The sequence below is a fragment of the Acomys russatus genome, chromosome 3 (assembly GCF_903995435.1).
Source record: "Acomys russatus chromosome 3, mAcoRus1.1, whole genome shotgun sequence".
Classification (NCBI taxonomy): Eukaryota; Metazoa; Chordata; class Mammalia; order Rodentia; family Muridae; genus Acomys; species Acomys russatus.
Genome location: NC_067139.1, coordinates 32,045,441 through 32,069,252, shown reverse-complemented (window position 1 = coordinate 32,069,252; position 23,812 = coordinate 32,045,441). Strand labels below are relative to the sequence as shown.

The window sequence follows — 23,812 nt, the reverse complement described above, 5'->3', positions numbered from 1 at the left end:
TAAAACCTATAGATTTTCTACAATCCATATCAAAATATCTTTTCAAAAGCAAATCTTTGAAACTCCTGTGTGTGCGTGTGCTTGCATGGTGGCCAAAAGATAATTTTGTGGCGTTAGTTTTCTCATTCACCTTAATGTAGGTTCTGGAAAATCTGTCAAATTCAGGTTGCTAGGATTCTATGGCAAACACCTTTACCAGCCCACAGGAAAACAAACTTTGGGTGAGGGGGTGTGTTTCGAGACAAGGTTTCTGTGTAGCCCTGGCTGTCCTGGAACTCGCTCCATAGGCCAGGCTGGCCTCGAACTCACAGATCTGTCTGCATGCACTATCACAACCCAGCCTAGGAAACAAACAACTTTTTTTTTTTTTTTTTTTTTTTGAGATTTCGTATGGAATCTTAAGGAGCCACAAATAGCCATAGTAATCTTATACAAAAGAGTTAGAAGACTCACACTTCCTGAATACAAAGCTTACTACAAAGTACTGCAATCAAAGCTATGTAACATCAGCTTAAAAAGATACATGGACAAGCTGGATACAACAAAGAGCCTAGGAACAACCGACGCATGTCAGAATTCTCAATGAAGAGTCAAATCCTTTAGACAAGGATGGGCCAGGTAAGATGGCTCAGTCAGGAAAGTGCTTGCCACCAAACCTGACAACCTGAGTCTTGTTCCTGGGACCAACATGGCCCAGAGAACTAACTGCTGTGATCTCCACACGCACACTACACCATGACACGTGAATGCTCTCACACATACACTAAATAAGTAAATGGAAAAACAAGGGGTTGGGGATTTAGCTCAGTGGTAGAGCATTTATTTGCCTAGCAAGCGCAAGGCCCTGGGTTTGGTCCTCAGCTCTGGAAAAAAAAGAAAAAAGACAAAATAAATGGAAAAACAAAACAAAACCTTGACAAGGAGGCAAGTATCATTCTAGGAAGAAAGGGCCATCTCTTTAGGAATAGTTCTGGGAAACCGTGTTTACAGGCAAAACAATAGAATTGCTCAGAGGGAGATCTTTCTGGGCCAAGAGGTCTGGCTGCTGTGTAGTACTGAAGTGGTGTCACTCGAGTGCCTGGGTACAAGGCTGGTGTGGGGACCACAGAGCTGTGAGCCGGTTCCCCTGATAAGGTCCCAAACCAGACAATGGGGGTATGAGTGGCAGGTGTGGGAACAGACTGGGGTGCTGAACAGAAGCTGAGCCATAAGGAGTGAAGAGGGGCAGGAAGCACCAGTAGAGGGGGCCACCAGACCACACTGCCCCTGCTCTGGAGTGCCTCTTCCTTTTACAGGTAGTGGAAGTGCCTCACTATCACCTCCTTGTCCCCCTCTCCTGGGTCATGTTCTCAGAAGGTGACTCACCTGTTCAGTCTTTCCATGCTTTTCCTCCATCGTCTACTCAAATCTAAGTCCATCACTGGTTCTCAACTCCAGGGTGAACAGGAAAGCTGAGAGTCTTCTGGGCTCTGATGCACAGCTGTCAGCATACAGTAGGTGCTCAATAAACATCTAAGGCTAGGAGGTGGGAGAAGGGATGTGGAAAACAAAAGTCAGGGCTAGAAGCCTGGATAGGGGCCCTTTTGCTGCTGCACAGTGCAGCAGCGCAGGAGGGTTCTGGGAAACAGGGAAGTATCTATCCCCAAACACAGGGACAGATGTCATGGGCACAGCTGGCTGCCAGAGAGAACATGAGAAGGACAGGCTTTCCGGGAGAAGAGTGAAGTGAGAGGAGCAGGTTCAGGACTTGGGCAGAGGTGTGCTCTTCCCTTGCTCCCTCTGCCCCTACCCTTGGCAGGCCACCCCTTTTCTGTATTTTTTTGTTTTTGTTTTTTGAGACAGGGTTTCTCTGTGTAGCCTGGGCTATCCTGAACTCACTTTGTAGACCAGGCTGGCCTCGAACTCACAGCCTCCTCCTGCCTCTGCCTCCCGAGTGCTGGGATTAAAGGCATCTCTGGGGCTTCTTTTCTGTGTTTAACTGTTCTTTCACTTTTCCCCTCTGCTAAATGGCATCAGCACACCTCTTGGGGAAATGGAGGGTGCCTTAGATAACAGGGCAGTGCCTACCCCACCAGGACTCACTCTGCCCTTTATTTGTGGGGAATTCACACCTGATGTTAATGCTGTCCAGGGGCAGGGGCCTTCTCATGTGAAGAACCACCCAGGACAAAGGAGACTCAAGGTGGCATCTGGGATTCAGTCAGGTGGCTTGAACTGAGTTTATTCTGTACAGTTTGGAGGGCTTCCCTGCCTGCCCCCCAATTTCCAAAGTATATTTTTCCTATCTCCTCTTACACATGTGTGCCCCTACCTAACAAAGTGTGCCCTGGCTCACACCCTGAGTTGTGGTTCCGGGTTCACCTTTTTGGGGAGAGTGGGGGGTAGCTTAGGGCAGATTCTGGCTCAATGAGAGGACCTTCCCTGTGTCGCCAGCAATAGAGCAAATGGTTGACTGACAACTGCAGTCAGGGCAGGGATGACGCAGGGACTCTGCCTTGTCAAGCAGAGGGTCTGAGACTTGAGTTCACCTGCATGAGAGTACATCTCTGTTGTTTGAGGACAGGCAGAGAAGAGGCTACGCTAGCAGACAGGTTTCTTACTAGGCATGTGGCCCTGCTCAGCAGGGTCGGCCTGGGTAAGGGACTGAGGACTTCCACTCATATCTTACCAACAAACGAACAAAAAAGCCCTAAGCAAGACAGGTGAGACCAGAGAGCCAGTTCAGGACAAGGCTGCAGGGGCCAGAGCGACAACATAACCCCCTTGTTTTCTCCCCAATCCTGTGGCTCAGATGCAAGTCACTGGACAGTCCTCCGCCCCTAAAGTCCGGGGTGTGGGGAGGTGGGGTCTATGGGTTGTAATGTGGGCTCCTGGGCAGCACCAAAGCCAGGTAAGCTGTGTCCCACAGTAGTTCACTCTCGGGTCCCCAGACTTTTGTCCTCCACCTCTGGGGGCCGGAGCATCAGGGAAGTTCACTGGATCACGCGAGGGAGCAAAGCAGCCCCCAGCTAGAAGAAGGAGAAGGGGAGGTTGTTTAAGAGCCAGCAACTCAGTCGCAGTTCAGGATGGGAGGGAGGCTGCTGGGCCCAGGAAGAGGAGGAAGATCCCCCTGTCCATCCCACTTCGGGGGTCAGAAGAAAGTTAAGGCCAAGGAGTTGCTTCTGGCTGAGGCAGGGCTCTGCGGGCTGTGCTCACGCAGTCGGTGGCAGGGGGCTCCGAGGCTCACCTCCCCTGGCGTCCTGGGGCCACCCTCTCTCCGCGAGGTCCCCCCAGGGCCGGGCTTCTGGCTTCTCCGAGCCCGCGGCCCACCTTCTACCGCGGCCCGCCTTCTCGGCAGCGGGAGCGGGGCCCAGGCCGGCGGGCGGAGGCGGCGCCACCCGGGGCGCTGACGTAGCGGCCGCTCGGCGGCCGGGGGTCCCTTCGGTGGGGCCGCGGCTCCCCGCCCGCCGCCCCCGCGCGTCCATTCGCTTTGTGTCCCGCGCGCGGCCGGGCCCCCCGCGCACTCTCAGCCCTGCGCCCCGCGGCCCGGCGGGCGGCTCCCGGCGCGGCCCCAGCAGCCCGCGCCGGCATTGTGTGGACGCGCCCGGCGCCGAGCGCGCGCGCGGTCCCTGCCGAGCGCCCCCGGCCCCGTCCGCTCCGGCCGCGGCGCCCGCGCCCGCCGCCCCCGCCGCCCTCGCCGCGCGGCCCCCGGCCCGGCCCGGCCCGACCCGGGCAGCGCAGCGGCGGGGCGAGCGGCGGCGCGGCAACATGGCGACGGTACCCGTGTACTGCGTCTGCCGGCTGCCCTACGACGTTACCCGCTTCATGATCGAGTGCGACGCCTGCAAAGACTGGTTCCACGGCAGGTGAGCGCGCCGCGGCCCGCCCGGCCCACCGAGCCCCGCGCCCCGGCCGCGCGCCCCGGGCCCCGCCGGGCACCGCAGCCGCGTTCGGCCGCCGGGCCGCGCGCCCTTTTGTGCCCAGGGCGGGGGCGTACGGCCGCCGCGCACAAAGCGAGGCCCGCGGCCGGGGCGGGCGAGGGGCTCGGGGAAGTTGGGGCTCCGGCCGCCATGGGGCTGGGACGCGGCTGTCTGACAGCGGGGCCGCAGTGGCCGCGGAGGCCGGGAGCGGGACGAGGCCCAGGCCCGGGGCCCCCGCCGCCAGCCGCCAGCCCCCTGCGAAGTTGCAGGAACTTTCCCCGCGCGGGCTCGGGGCGGCCGGGCTGGGAGAGGCGGGCGCGTGGCCCGGCGCGGGTCCCCCGAGAGGCGCGACTGGCGGGCTCCGGAGCTTGCTGGGCTAGGGCGGACCGGGGGACGGTAGTGAGGTGGTGGTCAGTGCCCCCAGCCTCTGACGGAGCCTGAGAACCTCCGCCAGACCTTGTCCTGGCGGGCAGGACCCTCTAGGGACCCCGCGCCCCTACTGGTTCGGGCCGGCCTGCGGGCCTAGGCGGGAGTGCAGTGACAGACCGATGTGAGTGTCTGTCTGTGTGTTAGGGTGGCGGTGTTGTGGCTTGGCCGCCTCTTTCCTGGCCTGCTCGGCTCCCCATTTCCCTCCTCTTTGCTCCAGGCAGGGACACCCCAGTTTTGACGTGACCTTATGCTTTTTAAAGAAGATGGGGAGGGGGAAGGAGGTAAGCCCAGGAGATATTAAACCCGCCCTGCGGGCCCTTGCTGGTGGCCGTGACCTGGCCTTGTGCCTACTTTTCAAGAGCCTAAGTCCTTTCCTACTCAGAAGTAAGAGGAGGAGAAAGAGGTGATCATCCTGCTTAAACTGCTCCAACAGGTTCTCTTGTGTTTGACTTTGCTCGTGGGATGTGCTTGGGCCTCAAGAGGGCTGGCCTGAAGCTGGACAGGTCTGTCTGTCCCTTGGGTGTGAGTTTTTAGCAGCTAGTAGCAGGCTGGAGGGAGTGAAGGGTGTGTGGTTCGGGATAGTCCCTGGCCTTCTTTCCAAAGAGAAGACCCTCATATTTCCTCGTATTCAGGATCTTTAGGGACTCTTGAAAGAGAGCTGTGGCCTCTGGTTCAGTCAGTCGCCTTTAAGTGTGGGGAGCTAGGTAGCCAGGATATAATGGGCCTGTAGGCCTTGGGACAGAGGCCCACCCTTGTGGGGTAACCTGGCTGGCCTTAGGAGGGGTATCCCTTTATGGTTCACTGAACCTGTGCTGCACTCCCGAATATCTAGGGCTGTGGAGAGCCCCCAGAGCTGTGTGTGACCCTTGGGGTCTGCTTCAAACAGGGCCACTATAAACAGCAACCAACTGGCATCTATCTCCAAGAGGTCTGTGGCCAGATCACAGTGGGTAAGAGCCTGGAGACCTCTCCAAATCCAGAGACCTGAGAAATCTGGACCTGAGTAGCCCCAAGAGTGGTAGAACTCATTTTTCATGGCTCAATCCAGGGCCAGTGGCGCCCCTGGGTACCTGTCAGCTGTGCTGCTGCCCAGACAGAGAAAGAAAGGGAAGATGAGATCAGTGACCAGTCTTGATACTAGAAGAGGCTTGACGTTTGTTTTGTTTTTGTTTTTAGAGGCCTAGTCACCTTGCTATTTATCTGAGGGTTTTGATTTGATCTGAGACAGGCAGTTGATTAGTGCTGATGTATTTACACCTATTGGGGGCTCTGGACTGTAAAAGGGATCAGTCATGGCAGGTGTTTTCTAATGCTCAAGTGCTCCCTGAGTGGTGCCTCTTCGTGGGTCTAGACCTCTGTCTAGTTTTGTGCAGGGTCAAGGGTTGAGGCCTAAGTGAGGCAGGGAGGGAAGGGCCTGGGCCTCTTCCTGCTCCTGCAGTCTGGACCAGATCCCTTTCAAGTCTTTCTTATTCAATAGTGGAAGGTGCTTGGACTCTCCCTTCAGATATTCTTGGAAGACCCCTCATGGTTCTCTTCGGAGCTGTGTAGCACCTGAATTGTTAATTCCCTCAGAGTTTACATTTTAGCTCATGTTTGAACAGCTTGTATGCTTTTACACTTTTGATCTTGAGGAAACAAGACTTACTGAAGAAAATTTTAAAATGGTATCCCCAGGAGCAATAGAGCATGCCTATAATCTAAGCACCCAGGAGGTGAAGGCAGAAATATCAAGAGTTCAAGGCCATCCTTGAACTTCAAGTTTGAGGTCAGCCTCAGGTATATGAGACCCTGTCTCAAAAGTAGTAACAAGGGTTGGTAAGATGGCTGGGCAGATAAACTGCTAGGCCTGTTGACCCTGGCTCTATTCTGGGGACCCACATGGTAGATACAAAATACTCTTACCTATGCATGGGACATGGGCTCCCTGCTATAATAAAATTTAAAAGTAATAAAAAAAATACAAAAACATCAATAACAACAGAAGGGTAGGATTTTGTTACATATACCTTCCACTCCACTTCTCCTAAGTGACTTGGTTGGCTAAGCCAGCTTTGAAACTAAGGCGGGAACTTTGGCTCAATGCTAGGGACTGAATGGCACACTTGACTCAAACTTCTTTAGCCAGGTTTCCTTCCTTGTGTACTTTTCCTGTTTCCAGATCCCACACAGCATTGGATTCCTTACCCTGGCAAACATTTCTTTTAAAAGGAAACTTTGTATCATTCTCCAAAATGGAGCATTATTGTAACTTGCCATACACAGTTACCATAAAAATAAACACAGTAGCCAGGCGGTAGTGGTGCACGCCTTTAATCCCGGCCCTTGGGAGGGGGAGGCAGGTGGATCTCTGCTTTTGAGGCCAGCCTGGTCTACAGAGTGAGTTCCATGACAGCCAGGACTACACAGAGAAACCCTGTCTTGAAATGAAACAAAAAACAAAACACAAAACCCCACACTAACCAGAAAACCTGAGTTTATCCTACCAGGGGTCACATTACACATTTCCGACAAACCTTGCTTTGGGGAGGATTGGAGTGAGCGCTCTCTTAAGTCACTCATGCTTACAGTGGTAGAGTGGTGGCTCTTGGCTGCTTCTGTGGCCTGACCTATGCCTGATTCCATGGTGAGTGTGCCTCTGAGGGGCACTAAGCTCCATAGCACTCTTTCAGGCACTCTCTTTGGGGACAGTCCTGGTGGAATGGGATGAGGTGCCACACTGAAGAGTGTTTAGCCTTGGAGAGGACGGTGGGGAGTGGGAAGCACGAGGAAGGATCCTCTCCGTTCTGCCCCTGACATGTGTAGGCGGTGTCTGAGTGGCCTCTCCCTGACCCATGGCAAGATTCTTTACCCAGTCTTGTCTTGGCCATGTCTGATACTCTCTCTGCTTTTCTGGGGTCCCTGTGGAGCTGCCTGGGAATTGGGTCTTGGATTTAGAGAGGACGGATTTGAAGACAGGACCTTGGAGGAAGCAGCTGGCCCCAGAGGTGGCATGTCTGGTCCCTTTGGTAAAGACCTAGAGCCCTATAGGGGCCTTGGGAACCTGTCCTTTTTACAAGTCTTTCTCTCGTACAGAGCAACTTAGGTAAAAAACGGCAGTCTTTCCTTGTATCATCTATTGGGAGGATGGAAGCAGACCCCATGCCCAGCACTCCTGCCTGCTGCATGTATTGGAAGAATTGGCCTCTCACTTGTCACTGACTTGCTTGGAAGAATTTTGACCCCTGGGAGGTTATGCAGGAGTGGCTGCATAAATTCATCCAACATTCTTAACCCTGAACCTCTGACCCTCTGATGGGTTCCTTGGAGGCATTGCCAATAAAATTGACTTCAGAAAGTTTTGAAGATGTGCAGGTAACTTTAGCGACAGAAGTTTTACTTGTTTCTCAGCAAATATTTGTTCTGTTCTAGGAGCGGCTCAGAGATGGCAGTGAGGCCTTTGGGGGTGGCCAGGTGGACAGACCATTTGCCTGTCTGTTACTGGGTTCTTGCATGTGGTTTGGACTTGCAGATGGACTTCTAGCTTACTCTAGGGGGTGGGGTGTCTCGTCCCAGAGTGGCAAGTGAGACCTGTGGAAGCAAAGAAATAGGAATGAAGTCAAGGAGGTCAAGTGAGAGGGAACTGAGGTGTAGGCAGGAAGTGTGCTGTGGGGGTGTGCAGGGGTGTGTGGGGAGGGCGGTGGTGATGGCAGCAGTAGCAGAGGATCTGGGCCAAGTACTGGCAGGAGCAGGTTCTGAGAGTTGTTTTTGTTGTTATTTTTCTTTCTTCCTTCCCTCCCTCCTTCCCTCCGTTCCTGCCTCCTTTCCTCCTCCTTTTTTGATACAAGATCTCTCTGTGTAGCCTAGGCCAGCTTTGCAGTCTTTATCCTCCTGCCTCAGCCTCCTGGGTGCTGCAGTTGAAGGCTTGTATTGCTTTACTCGAGACAGATTTTGTCAGAGTCTTGGTAGCTGCTGTCGGGACAGATGCAAGGTAGTGAGAGCGTAGGGCTCCTGGGGATATCGTATCTGTTTGTCCCTCTTCCTGGGGCTCTCTTCCTATGTGCAGTTCCCTCAGACTGAGATGGCCTGGGGGGTTTTGATTGTGTCCACTTAGCCTTAAGGTCCTTGGAGTGAATTGCATGTGGGGGGCCTGGAGACATGGAGTAGGGCTTGTGGCGGTGTTCAGCAGAGTTTGTGTCCCACAGGAAGGAGACGTGGCTAAGGGGGGGGTCTAGGCTATCAGAGACTCTGATAGTGAACATAAGGAAGAGGCCCTTCCCACTGAAACAGCATGGAGATGTGTTGAGGAATAACAATTCATCTTTTATTTTATTTGTTAAAGATTTATTTACATTGCATGTATGAGCGTTTTGCTTGCATGTGCGTACAGTGTGTATGCGTGATACGTACGGTGATCAGAATGGTACATCATACTGCCTGGAACTGGAATTATGATTATGAACTGCCATGTGCACAGGTGTTGGGAATTGAAACCTAGGCCTCTGCAAGAGCAGCCTATGTTCTTAACCTCTGAGCCATCTCCCCAGCCCCTAAGTCATCATTTGAAGACAAGGAATTCTCCCCATGTGAGTTTTCAAAGTTTTGGAAGAAGTGGGAAGAATGTCCACTCAGCATCCTGGCAACTGGCAACCCTGATGGTGTTTCCCAAGGCAGGCAGATGTCTGGAAGGAAGCAGCTTGGTGTGAGCCTCGTCTTAATCGCCATGATGTTTGCTTTTTTTTTTTTTTTTTTTAATTTTAAACTGGATTTTTTTAATTTTAAACTGGAAATATTTGGCTGGCAACAGGCGTGGTACAAACACAGGATTGCAGCCCACATTTGTTTTGGGCCAGTTGGGCATCAGGCATAACCACAGATGGCCCACGATCTAGGGTACCAAGTGCCAACCCTGCCTGCGCTTCCAGGCTACCTTCTTCTCTTCTTCCCTTCGGCCATTTCCTGATAGTACCTCACATTTGCCAGGCTCTTACTTATAACAAGTGGAAGGGATTTCTGTTGGAACCAGGCCACTGTCTAACCCTGCGCGGTGGAGCCCCCTGCAAGAATCCACTAACTTCTCAAGCTCCAGTGTGGGCGAAACAAGTCTACTAGCTGGGTCCTGAAACCACAGTGGTGACAATGGGCTGCAGGTGTTTACCATATTTAGGCCATGCTGAGTGTCTGTGGGACTACGAGAGCCTCATCCTGTCTGGTCTCCGTACACACTCTGAGTGGAAGGTAGTCTAGTCAGTCACAGTGCCAACTCCATTCTCAGTGCTGACCCAGAGGCAGCCAAGTCTCTGTCACTTACGGCTTTCCTGACCCTAGCAGTTGCAACCTGAGCCAGGGCAGGTAGATGTGCTCGCCTCTAAGAGGGTGTGGCAAGCTTGTGCTTGCTTGTTCAGGTTTGAACAGATACTGGATGCTGATAACCACATGAGTCCATGGATATGACAGTGTGGTGCAGTGTACACCCAACAGGAGGTCCACAGGCAGTGCTGACTGTGGAGGGGTCCCTGTTCCAAGCAGCCATCTGAATACTCCCTGCTGGGTCTCAGTCCCCACCTTTCTCTCACCTTCATTTTCCTCCTGTCCTGCTGACCATCTTTAGTCCCCATATTTCTGGTGACTTCCACTCTCAGCTTTGTGGTTTGGTGGCACTGAACTACTCTGGTAGTACCCTGCCCACACCAAAGCACTGAGTTTAAAACAACGACGACAACAACAACAGAAACCCTATCTGGAACTCTAGCCTGCTTGGTTGTCATCTCAAACTCTGAGACCCGGAGGTCTCAGGCAAGCAGAGCAGCTAGTCTCTTGTTTTTCTGAAAATGCAGAGGTGAAATTCAGTTAGCATAAAGTTAACCATTTTAAGGCAGACTGTTTAGCTCTGCACCACACAAGGAAGAGTTTCAGTGACATTTGGTGCATGGTGTTGTGGGACCCTCCCTTCTGTCCAGTTCCCAAGCATCTTCATCCTTCCGAGGTAAAACGTCTGCCCATCAAGCAGCCATGTGCCTTTCCCTGCCTATCCCTAGTCCCTAAGGGCCCTGTGGCTTACCATCCAGGATATTCTGTGTAGACAGACTCATACAAACACCAAACATTTTGAATCTGGCCTCGGTTTTTAAGGCCCATTCACACAGTCCCATGTGTTGACTTTTATTGATTTTTATTTTTTAATGGCTAAATAATATTCTACCGCTTGGGTGACTAGGCCACAGTTATTGTCAGTTGGGTCGGGTTTGGACAGTCTCCACCAGTGGCTGTTGTAAGTAGTATTGCCGTGCACACTTGTGCACAAACGTTTGGTTGAACACCTGCTTCCAGTTTTTCTGGGTGTACTAACCACATGTGTTACCACCAAGCTGTACCCCCAGCCCTATATTTAACTTTTTGAGTAACCAACAGGGTATTTGCTACAGGGCCTGGCCCGTGCTCCCATCCTCACCAGCACTTGCTGTTTTCCAGTCTTTTTATTATAACCGTCTTCATGGGTGTGGGCGTGAGACAGTATCTGGTGATGGCTTTGCTTTGTTCCTGATAACCGATGGTGCTGGTTGGTGTTTTGGTCTTTGCCTTTGAGAAGTGTCTAGTCAAGACCCCCGTCTCCCAGTGCAGGAGATGGAATCCATAGCTGAGCTGCACTCACTTCCAAGCCCCGTTGTCCACTTTATTTTGTTACTTACTTATCATGGGTGTTGGGCTGTGTGTGCACGCTATATGCCACAGCACTTGTGCAGGACTTAGCTTTCTCCTTCCATTGTATGCGTCCAGGGCATCAAACTGAGGTCACCAGGCTGGGTACAAGTACTTTTTACCCACCAAGCCATCTCATCTGCCCTTTCCTTTGTCTTTGTAAAACTGAATCCTTTCTTTCTGTTGCTGAGCCTTCTGGGTTCTAGCAATCACACCTCTATCAGATACATGATTTGCAAGTGTTGGGCGTTTTTTTTTTTTTTTTTTTTGTTTTTTTTCATTTTCCTGGGTAAATTTTTCATGTTCATGATATCGTCCGCTGGGTATAAACGTTTTTTAGCTTTAATGAGGTTCAGCTTACTTACTTATTTATATTTCTTGTTCATGCTTTTAGTGTCTTAAGAGTCTCTTGTCAAATCAATTGTTACAAGGCTTACTCTAGTGATTTCTTTGAAGAATTTCATAATTTTAACTCTTTATTTTAAAAAAACCACACATTTGTTACTTATTTTGTGTGTGTGTGTGTGTGTGTGTGTGTGTATGAATGCATGCACACCATCATGTACGTCGTCAGTGTGTGTGCATATGTGTGTATGCACATGTATGTATGCATACAATCATGTACATGTGAAAGTCAGAGGAAAACTTATGAGAATTGGGGCTGTTCTTTCTACCGTGTGGGGCCCAGGAATCTAACTCATATTTTCAGGATTAGCAGCCAGGACCACTTAGCTGCTAAGTAACCTCCCTGACCCTCAGCTCTTAGTTAGGCTTTAAAATCCTTCATTTTATTAGCTGTTGTTGGTTTTGTTTGTTTTTGAGACAGGGTCTCATTATCTAGTCCTGACCAGTCTGGAACTTGCTCTGCAGGCAAGGCTAGTTTTGAACTCACAGAGATCCACCTGGCTCTGCCTCGTGAGTGCTGGAATCAAAGGCATGCACCACCAAGCTTGGCTTTTAAATTTTTAAAAAATTGTCATTTATTTGTGTGGTAAGGGGCACATGCCATAGGTGTGTGTGTGTATGTGACTGAGTGTTTTTGTGTGTGTGTGAATGTAGGTCAGAGGACAATTTGGAGAAGTCAATTCTCTTCTTCTTCCGTCTGAGTCCTGGGGATTGAGGTCAGATCATATTGGTGGCAAGCATCGTTAAGTATTTGATCCATTGTATAAAGTAATATCTTGGGTCTTGGGTTCTTCTTCTTCTTCTTTTTTTTTTTTTTTCTTCCTTTTTTTTATGCTGTGTTCACTACTGTGATGAAATCCTAAGGTAGATGCCTAAAGGAAGAGAAGGTTTGGTTCCTGGTTTTCAAGTTTTGTGACAAGGTTACTAGGACAGATTGCTTTAAGCTTGCATGAATCATACTTTTATGCGTGTTCATGTGTGTGCACTCACATGGGCAAGTGTGAATGTGGAGGCCAGAGGTTGATGTTGAGTAATTTTTTCTATCACTCTACTTTTTTTATTCTTTTCCTCTTCTTTCTTTCTTGTTCTAGACAGGATTGCTCATTGGCCTGGAACTTTCTCATTTGACGAGACTGTCTGGCTAGCAAGCCCACAGACCCTCCTCTTCCCCTCTCACCATGCACTAGGATTACAGGAGCAGTACCATGCCGTGGACTTTGTCTGTTGTTGTTTTAACATGGGCACTGGGGATTAGAACTCAGGTCCATGTACCCAGTACCTTAGTGAGTGAGCCATCGCCCCATCCCCGGCCGTCTTGGGTTTTTGAGATAGCCTTGCTGTGTAGCCTAGTCTTTCCTCAAACTCATAGTCTTTCTGGCTCAGCTTCTCAAGTTCCGGGATTACAGCCATGTCCCGTTGAATGTCCTCCCTTGTTGAAAATCATTTGTACATACAGGGTTTATTTCTGATCTGTCAGTTCTGCTCCCTAGGTATTTATGCCTGTCATTAGGCCAGTGACACATGGTTTTAAGTACTGTGGGTTTGTGGTGTGTTTTAAAATCAGAAGTATAAGCCTTTGTGCTTCATTCCTCCTCCCTCCTCTTTTTTTTTTTTTTTTTTTTCCAGAATTATTTTGGCTGTTTGAAACCAAGCATTTAGCTCCTTGCAATCTCACGTAAATGTGAGGGTTCACTGCTACATTTCTGCAAACATAAAAATTAGGAAAAAAAAAGGGGGGGAGGGAGCTGGATTTTGACAGGGATTTCAGTGTCTATAGGTTGCACATTGCTCTTTTGACAGACTTAAGAGTTTTTTAAAAATATATTTTATTAATTTATTCATATTACATCTCAATTGTTATCTCATCCCTTGTATCCTCCCATTCCTCCCTCCCTCCCAATCCCCCCTACTCTCCTCCCCTATGACCGTGCCTGAGGGGGACTCCTCCCCCTGTGTATGCTCATAGGGCATCAAGTCTCTCCTTGGTAGACAGACTGAAGATTTTTGACCATGAGCACTGCATCTCTCTCTCTATTCCTTTGTGTCTTCAGTCATTTCATCGGTGTTTTGTGGTATCTAAGTCTTTGACTTCCTCTGTTTGTTTCTAGATATTTTGAGGGCACTGCTTCTGTAACTCATTCATTGATGGTGCCTGTTTTATCCCCCCCTTCAGTGTTGAACATTGAACCCAAGGCCTTGTGTATGCTAGACAAATTACCTGAGCTATACTCAGCACCACTTTTGGCCTTTTTACATAGTTTCATAGTCCCTTTGTAACATGTGGTAATGCGATTTTCAGAATCACACCTGTGCGGGGTGCCACCTGCCCCAACCCCCTTTGGGTTTTGTGCATACAGTGGTGTGGCATGCCCAGATGCTGGGTGCACAGTACATGCTTGTATACCTTTGAAACATGGTTGCCATCTTTCTTTTTAACCATAAGCTTCACTGAAGCCCTGTGCCAAATGCAAAGCTTGTCTCACGCATACTGTCCTCTTGTACAAGTCTCCATTTTTTTCCCCATCTCCTTCCCATCACAGCCATCCTCCTAGGGGTTGCTTTTGTGGCTGAAGCCATGTTGGGGGACCCCACAGGGGTTAGGCTGGCAGTATTTTGGAGCTGTGCTGGCTGTTCCATGCAGGCAGTGTGTGGCCTCACCGGTGTACAGGCTGCCCTGAGACCCCATCAGGTGGGCAGTCCAACTAAAGCTTAGTGGGTTTAGATCACCTGAGTCAGTACAACAAGGTACCAACCATATATGGTTGGTGTGTCTGTCCCAGGTCTCTGCGATAGTGCCCCTCCATCCACCAATAACAGTGACAGGAAACCCCAGGGCTGAGCACAGGATCCTGTCAGGCAAAGAAGAGGACACCAGGAATGTTCTGGGGCTGGAGTCGGAACTAGGCAGATCCACTGTTGACCAGAGAAGCTGTGGAGGTCTACGGGGGTTCAGGGACCCAAGGACCTTACAGGAAGTCTAGGAAAGTGGGGCCATTTCAAGCCCTGGGCTGGAGTAGAGTCTCCATTCTTTCTCATCTCTTCTGATGTTCCTTCAAGGTTAAAGACCCAAATGAATATTAGGGAAATAGCTACCTGACCAGATTGCCTGTGTCCAGCTGCACAGCCTGGGCCTGGAGAGATAGTGAGTGAGAGTGTAGGCGCTGCAGCGGTGGCCACAGAAAAACTGCTGGTGGGTCTGTCTGTCTGTCTGTCTGTCTGCCTTACAGGAGCAGCCTGAAGGAGCTGACAGGACAGTGGCAGAGATTTGTTATGTGTGCTGTGTGGGGCTGTGTGTCCTCAGGAGCTCTGGGAGACACTCTATGGCTACGTGCACCCTCCAAGTGGCCCCTGGGTAGCCCTGAGAGTGAATATAAGGCCCCAACTTGTTCTTACACATAGCACTGGGCTGGGCACAGGCAACATTCAGGTAAGTGTGAGAGTCTGAGTGAGGACTGATGTGCCCCACCTGTGATGCCAGGCTGTAGCAGAGCCCCTGGCCCTGTACTCCAGCAGTGCAGTGGTGGTGACCTCTGGAGCAGACAGAAGCATTCAGACTGAATGCTCTGAGGCTCTGGGATATTAGGAAACCCCATCGAGGCAACTGTGTGCATCTCTGTGACACGTGGACAAGCATGCAGGGCATGTGGGAGGTGCTCATGGCTCTGTTGTGGAATGGGGTGCGGGGAGTGCTTTTCTGAGAGCCCTGCCCACTTGCTGATTGGCATCGCTGGAGGGAAAGCAAACCCTACCTGGAATTCAGGCCCTGTTTCTCTACAGGAAGGGCTGTGAACTGGAGTTCTGAGACCCTTGCCAGCCTGGGACAATCCAGAGTCTGTATTTTGAGCCAGTCTGTCTTGTAGCTGAACATATTGAGGAAGGGATGTGGTAAGCTTGGTGAGTGGGCCTCCCCGTGTTCTCACACACAACAGGTCACACAGCACAAGGTTTCCCACCGACACCCCTTCCCTTAAGTGTGAGGACCTGTCACTGTGAGTGCCTGTGGTGTTTAAAAGTGGACCGAATCCTGGGACCCTCCACCCAGCTGCCCGTGGCAGGTGCTGTAGGACTGCCCCTGGGAGCGGCCTTTCCTGCCTAGGCTTTTGCCTATAGCTCTGAGTACCTCTGCTGCTACCCTGACCTTGTAGCAACTCCCCTTGCAGGAACTTGGATGTGAGGCTGCTCAGAAGAAACCAGCCAACCAGATCTCCAGAATCACGGCCCCACTGACAAAACCAAGGGTTGGAGGCATTCTGTGAGACTTTCCTGCTACCCTTGGCAGTGTCTGGTGACTACACATTATACACAGTGCTCCCTGAACCTCAGCAGAGCACAGATGTCCTGCATAGGCCATGCTTAGAGTCAGGAGGCACAGTGGTAACTTGGCTCCTTATCTGTCTGCCCATCATGTAGCTAGCGGTGTTTCCTGGGGTGAGGGATGACAGCCCTGGAAGAATGGGAGAGGAGCTCAGGGAGCGATAATGCCTCTGCAGTAGAAAGATCATGTAGGAAGGTGTCTCCTCTTGCCAACCTGTTTGCCCCTTGAAGGATCTCAGCCTGCCAGGTCCTGCTCCTGCCTTGAGCCTACCAGTGTTCTTTGGAGAGTGGAGACAGTAGTTACCTTTGGCATTGAGGTTCTCGTGGTACAGTGTCACCATGTGACCCATGTACCCCAGTCTGTGTCTAACTGACCTTTGGTCTCCCAGAGCTCTTCTGTTACTAATGCCTGCTGGCCTCTCTGGCCTGTTCCCTGCCCGTGTCCAGGTTGGATCTAACCCAGCAGTTTGGCACTTTCCCTGGTGGCTTCCCGTGGCCTAGGAGCAGTCTTGTATTTGAGCCCTGCCTCTCCCACCTCTGAGCCACGTGGGTTAGATAGCTCTGGGTGTGCATGGTGACAGCCCTGGAGGGCTCAGCCCTAGTCGGGAGCTATGAGAAATGACAGCCTAGAGACTGAAGAGATCGTTCAGCGGTTGGGAACTTGTACTGTTCGTGCAGAGGACTCCGGTATCTGTACCCGACACCCATGTCTACAATTCACAGCTGCCTATAACTCCAGCTCCAGGGGGATCCAAAGCCATCTTCTGGATTCCACGGGCATCTATACTCCCCCACGCAGTACATCCCCACGCAGAGATACAGACACCTGCAAATGTAATTTAAAAAAGAAGATAAAAACCTAGAAAGAAAGGAAGGAAGGAAGGAAAGAAGAGAGGAAGGAAGGGAGGAAGGAAATGTGGACTGCTTGGACCAGATGCAGCCTTTTAGACACAAAGGAAGGCGAGTTTTGAGAATAACTCAGAGCGTCACAAGAACAGAGCCAGCTTGACTGATGTCTCTCTCCTTTCACCTCGTGAACTCTAATGCTTAATTAGGCCCTGAAGGCAGTTCTTGGAGTGGCCTAATAGGATTTATGTTCAAGGATAGCCCTGGCAACTTGTAGATCTTCTAGGGTAGTGAGAGCATGAAGCTGCTTTCCAGCGCCCTGGACCCCAGAGCTGGGAGTCCTGCTTTGTACCTCATGACCCTTGGGTCTGTTTTGTTTCCTCCCACACAGCACCATGGGGAAGGCCAGACAACAGCTTTAAACAAGAGAATTTGTGGTCAAGTTGAGAAACTTAACTAATAATTGAGTCTGGCCCCCAAGGGATCCCATCTAGAGAGCGAGGCCTGTGTAGACAGGGGCTGCTCAGTTTTGTGCTGTTGACATTCTGGAGTAGAGAATGTGGGGGTGGGGCCTGGCCTGTGCACTGGAGCTCTTGCCTCCAATCTGCAGATGCTGGGAGCACCCGAGTTGCAATAAGTAAAGTAACTTCACAGCCATTACCACACGTTCTGAGGCATAGACAGCGATACCCAGTGACAGGTCAGTCCTCCCACCCCAAAGCATCCCTGTGGTGCTGCCCCGTAGAGGCCTGGGCCTGGCTAACTCAGTGCATGTCTGCAGGTGCGTCTGCTGTGGAAGCGGCAAGAACTAAGAGCATGGAAATGAAGGATGTCACACCTCAGGTCGTCAAATGACCACAGGCCATGCTGATTTTGCTGCGTCCTGGGTAGTTTAACTTTTGAGCTCTCTCCTGCTATAGTTTTTACTTTGCAGTATCTAGTGCTGCCATTCGTCACATTTAAATCTTTCTTCTCCAGTGCTGGGCATTCTACCCATAGTCCTAATGTTTTCTGATGACAACAGAAGCAGCAGGTTCAACGTGAATGTCACCTGGAAAGGTCACCCTTGCTTAGGCTAGCTGCCTCCACTGGTTCATCAGGTCTCTTTTTTGTTTGAGCCCTGCCTACTGTGAGGTAAAAGCTCACTTAAAAAAAAAAAATCCTACCTACTTTCCACTCTTCCCCCGAGACTAAGCCTCATGTAGTCCAGGCTAGCCTTGAACTTGCTATATAGCTGAGGATGACATTGGATTTTTTTTTTTTTTCTGGTCCTTCTTCCTTTACCTCCCAAGAGCTGAGATTTAAAGTGCCACCAGACCTTGTTTCCTTTCCTTTCCTTTCCTTTCCTTTCCTTTCCTTTCCTTCCTTCCTTCTTTCTTTTTATTTTGTTGCTTTTGAGACAGGGTTTCTCTGTGTCTCTGTACTGGAACTCTCTCTGTAGACCAGGCTGGCCTTGAACTCACAGAGATCCACCTGCCTCTGCCTCCCAAGTGGCACCACCACTGACTGTCGCCAGGCCCTGTTTAAATGGTACTGGGTATGGAATCCGCGGCCTCAAGCATGCTAAGCAAGCACTCAAGCAACTGAGCGGCCCACCAGCCCTTCCATACACTTTTGAGCTTAGAGTTGCTTTAGATTTGCAGAGAAGTTGTATCCCTGGCACTCATTTTCCCTGACTGTCCACATCCTGCATCAGCAGACTAGGAGCCAGCATCTGCCAATCCTGCCCATGCCGGGCTTGATTCCTCTTCACAGGACGCTCTTCTGCTACCACCACCCTGGAGGCTAAATTGTGCTGGTAGTCTCTGCCCCTATGACTGTCATGGTGACCTCCCTGTCTCTTTCTGTCCTATGACTCTACAGCCAGGTGGTAAGATGCTGTGGCCAGGGAAGGGATCCCATGTCACTTGGCATGTATCATGGTGACATCAACACTTACCTCTGAACTGCTGAGATGTGAGTCATGAACCTTCGAACCTCTACCCTGTGACCCCCTGGTCCTGACAGTGGCCATAATGACGGCCTGGGTACATTTTCTTGTTCATGGTTTCTTCGACATCTCACTTTCTAGAAAGGAGAGAGTTAACTCATGGATCTGTGGAGTCTTGTGCGGTAAAAGCTGGACTCTAGGACAGTTTGGTTTGGCTGCAGATCTCCTTTGGGTACAAGCTTTCTGTGTCACAATGCCCAAAGCCTGCACCCTCTGAACAAGGTGCTTGAGCAGGGGATAAGGACTAGCTGTCTTGGGAGCATTTGGTCCAAGCTCCACTTGTAGGAAGTCGGAAACTGGCACTGTACAGGAGGTTAGTAGCTGTGGGGACCAGGGTCCTTGCCACCTCTTAGTGTTCCTTCCTTTGAGCCACTTCTCTGAAGGGAATCACTGTAACAGAATTCGGCCTGTCATCCAGAACACTTGATGATCAGGCAGGTAGTGTTGGTGGGCTGCACAGGTCTGCCTGACTGCTGCCATCGCATTGTGTGCGTCCTGCCTTCAGCCCTGCTGTGGACTTTGCAAGTAGCCTCCTCATCCAGGGTTTGTTCCTTGTCTGCAGTGATGTTGGGGCTCTGGATTTGGGGGCACAGGAACCACTGGAGCTCCTTGCTGTGTTCTGGGTCCCCCTCACTTCCCATGACACTGGCATTTCTGTGTTTGAATGTTTGCCTTGATGTTGGAGCTGTGTGCTTGGGGATGCAGGAACCACTGGAACCACTTAGTCTGCTCTGGATCCCCTTCACCTCCCATGGCTCTGGCATCTCTACTTTTGAACATTTGGGTCTTTACTCAGAGGTCCATGCATCAAAACTGTGGCTTCAGCCCTCACCCAGCTCAGCTCAGAGTGTCTTCATTCTGGGAAATCCCTGGTCCTGTCACCTTGTGATGGGTGACAGGAGGCTCTGTAGATACCTCTTAGCTATGCATTCCTATTGGAGCAGCTCCTCTGAATTAAAAAAAAAAAAAAAAAAGGCTTACTGGTCTCTGGTCTCGCCTTTAATCCCAGCACTCGGGAGGCAGAGGCAGGTGGACCTTGTGAGTTCGAGGCCAGACTGGTTTATAGAGTGAGTCTAGACAGCCAAGGCTACGCAGAGAAACCCTGTCTCAAAACATCCCCCCCCGAAAAAATATTATTCATTGTTTTATTCTATGTGTATGAATGTTTTGTCCGCCTGTGTATTTATGTACCACATGTGTGCCTGGTGTTTACAGAGGTCCTTGTAAATGAAGGTACAGACAGTTGTGAGCCTTTTTGGGGGTGCTGGGTATCTAACTGAGGTCCTCTGCAAGGACAAGCGCTCTTAACCACTGAGTCATCTCCCTAGTCCTGACTCCTCTGATCTTGGGGTTTCCTTTTCTCATTCCTGAGGAAGGTTTGTGATAGTGGTTCTGTCTCTGGGACCACCACAGGATGGATGACGGCGGTGCCACTCTTTTGTCCTTAGTCTAGCCTGAGTGGACTGTTTCCTCATGGGGATTCAGTCTTGACACCAATCCATTTGGAAACACTGTATCCACTGCTTGAGGCCTCACACAGTAGCTACAGCCTGTGAGAGCATCAGTCAGGGCAGTCCCTGGGTGGGCCAGGACTCCGGACCAGACCTTGTTCCTCTGCCTGCTGAGTGTGCCTGTATCTGCTCATCTTCAGTCCCTGAGTACTAATTACCTGAGGTGTGGCTAGGTGTCTCGCTGCTGTCAGCCACCTGCTCCTGGCCCAACGAGTGAGGCCATGCCTCCATTGGAGGCTGCAAATGGTAGGAACCCTCATGGGTGTCACAAGGTTGCAGAGCCCTGGCCATGTCCAAGCCTCACAGCTCTGTTCACTGGCCATTTCTGTTCCATTCTGAGTGCCCCACCCCTACCCCTACCTGTTCCAGGCTCTCACCAGTCACCTTCTCATGGAATGGGCCATGGGGAGGTATCATCCTCTTCCTGTATCCCCTGCTCCGGCTACTGTACTTCCAGTAGTCAGGATCAAGACCCAGCTGGAGGCTCATTCTGGAGAGGGGCTCTCACCAATCTTTGTGTTCTTATCTCTTAGAGCATTAAAAAAAAAAAAAGTCAAAGAATAAGTGGCAGAAAATTCCAGCAAGATGAATCCTAGAGCTCACCCTCTTACCCTCCTGGCTGCGTGGGCCACAGGGCACAGCTGTCACCAGGGTCTGTCCCTGGCCTGGGCTGAGTTAAGATCACCTCCCGTGCTTGTCTAGAGTCCTTATCTTGGTTAAGAGGACCTTGGACTGCATTTGCTCCGCAGTCAGGTTTGTTTGCTGTCTCTGAGGGTTTCATCCAGAGAGAAGGCTTTAATTCCCAAAGCTTCTGGGAAGAGTTATTTGCTCTACATCTGCATACAATTGGTTTCCTTAGAAACCACTGGAATAGACGCTCTGGAGCCTGCTTCAGATTTTTAAAGAGACCCTGCCCTATATCTGGAAGATCTAACGAACCCACAGAGCAGTTTTAGAGTGCATACAAAGACAGTTGTGAATATTCATTTAATAAATCAAGATTCCTGGGCTGTGGAATGATAGAGCTGAGGGGTGGTTAAATAAATGGCTGTGTGCGCGCACAATGGGAAATTACCCAGTTGCCAACAATGTGTTTACAGCAGGTTTAATGACTGGGGGAAATGTTTACAATGTAACATTAAACGACTTGCTTTATTTATTAGTAGGGTGACAGCTGCTATTAATTAGTTAAAATGAGTTCAAATTTTTAAATATTTAAATTTAATTTTCAGTACTAAAATTTTATTTTTGACAGTGAAGGATTTGGGGCAGGAGAGAGATGGCTCAGCAGTTAAGAGCATTGGCTGCTATTCCGGAGGACCTGGGTTCAACTCCCAACATCCATATGGCAGCTCACAACCATCTGTAACCGCAGTTCCAGGGGCCTGACACCCTCACACAGACATACAGGCAAAACACCAATGCACATAAGATAAAAATAAATACTTTGTAAAATAAATAAATTAGTTTAAAAAAAGTGAATAGTTTAAAAGGTTATGATACTTTCTCCTAAGCATGTTTATATTTTCTAGTGGGTTTTCCACATCAGTCATGTTACTTTTTGAGTGAAAAAATGAACAAGGATATGATGCTCCTAGGTCTGTGTTGAGGAGAAGGTTTATTGTAGATATAAGGAGAGCACAGCCAGAGACATCTGGAAGGTATGGGCTGAGAGGCTGAGAGAGGTTGGGATAGTGTCTGCTTTGATAAGTTAATAGGTACCTCAAACATTTGTCCTGAGTTTGAGACCTAACACTTACAAAGTTAGAAATCAAGTAAACTGCATGTGGTGGTGCACACCTGCTCAGTAGGAGGAGACAGGAAGATTGCCAAAAATTTTCCACTAGCCTGGACTACATAGACTGTGTTTTAAAAAACTAAAAACAAAACAAAAAGGCAAAAGGAAACAAAGTAGGCAAGGAAATCAGCTCCTGAGTATATTGTCTGGCTCCTAGAGAAGTTTCTAGACACCGGTGTTGGAATAACTCTCCTTGTCCCACTGCTGTTAGCCCCAGGCCTCTTGATACTGAAGGCTGAGGAAAAGAGGTCGCCCCACTCTTTCGACAAACTATGCCCCTTTTCTGCTGTGACCTCAGCCCCTAAAGTACGTTAGTCTATTGCCTGCTTTGTATTATAGCCCACATCAACCCCTCAGCCTTCCCTCTGCCCAGGCCCGGAAGCTAAGGGCTCTGGCCAGCCTTGGGGATAGGTGGGGCTCCTTTCCCAGACTCCTGGGTCCCATGGATCCTCCCCTTTCCCTATGGGCAGAGCAGCAGGCAGTCCTGTCACCAGCTGCACTCTTCTATCCCAGTGTGTACCCAGGGACCCTAGTGCTTGGCCTTGCCACAAGCTGAGAGTAATGAATGAGTTGGTTCTACTTCCTTACCCAGAGATGACTCCTATGTGGTTCTGAGGGTGAACTTAAGCTTCTTTAGGCCTCGAGGTGCTAGGATGATGTCCAGCGGGGAATTCACACTTGCCAAGACGGCATTATAACTTACGGATGCTCGAGTACGTAACAGATACTGACTTGTTGCTGACAGGTTCTCAAGTACTTACAGATGCTGACAACTGCTCACAGATATAGGTTCTTCCAAGGACCCCAGTAACTTCTAGGTATTCAGGTCTCGGTGGCTCAGAACAGTTATGAACAGGTATTTGAATACTTAAAGAGGCTAAGTCATTGCTCTCGGATGCCAGAATGTTCTGGGCAGCTACTCTACCCGGAAGCAAGGTGACCCAAGGCTGAAATATGAGAAGTCATGCCAACAGGATCACTTCCCTCTAGGAACGGCCTTGGAGAGTTTCTGATTTTGTTTGTTAGTTTTTTAAAACAGGATTTCTGTGTAGCCCTGGTGGTCCTGGAACTTGCTCTGCATACCAGGCTGACCTCGAACTCACAGAGATCTGCCAGGCCCTGCCTCCCTGGTGCTGAGATTAGATGTGTACGCCACCGCTGCTTGCTGAGGGCTTCTGAATGCCTATGTGAAGTTGAGGATATTGACACAGGAAAGATTTTCTTCTACGTGCGTTAAGTAACATAACACCCAACTCTGGGATAGTCTGATGATGCTTTTGTGCCATGTATGGGCCTTTCTGAGTGTGCCAGGCACACAGCAACATGCAAGAGGCAGTCCATCCTCTGTGTGCGTGTGTGTGTGCGTGTGCATGTGTGTACATGGCTGTCCTTCAGCTGCAGGCTCATGTAACCACAGAGGCCTAGTGCTTAGAGGATGCTCATGAGAACACTGGATCTGGGTCTTTTGAGGTGAAGCTCATAAAGCAGAAAGAAAGCCCGCATCCTAGTGTTAATCCAGTTTCTGGACTTCACCAGGGCAGGACCTGTTACAGTGCTGAAGATGCCATGATAGTTCAGAGGTTTTTTGTTTTTGTTTTTGTTTTTTTGAGACAGGGTTTCTCTGTGTATCCTTCACTGTCTTGGACTTGCTTTGTAGACCAGGCTGACCTCGAACTCACAGAGATCTGCCTGCCTCTGCCTCCCCAGGTGCTGGTATCACAGGCATGCATCACCACACCCAGTTGATAGTTCAGATTTTTAAAAAAGATTTATTTATTTATTATTTGTACAGCATTTTGCCCACATGTGTATTTGCATACCAGAATAGAGAACCAGATCTCATTATAGATGGTTGTGAGCCACCATGCGGTTACTGGGAATTGAACTCAGGACCTTTCGAAGACCAGACAAGTGTTCTTAACTTCTGAGCCATCTCTCCAGCCCG

General features: G+C 50.2%; 1 protein-coding gene across 2 annotated transcripts in view; it reads left to right on the top strand.

Moving 5' to 3' along the window:
* The first annotated feature begins 3,697 nt into the window (after positions 1–3,697).
* Positions 3,698–23,812, top strand: part of Phf2 (PHD finger protein 2) — a 68,574-nt gene continuing 48,459 nt past the window's right edge. For both annotated transcript variants that reach the window (XM_051170942.1, XM_051170933.1), the window contains exon 1: positions 3,698–3,845. In XM_051170942.1, coding sequence (XP_051026899.1) covers positions 3,748–3,845 — 98 coding nt within the window. In that variant the 5' untranslated portion in view covers positions 3,698–3,747. The remainder of the gene's footprint in view (positions 3,846–23,812) is intronic.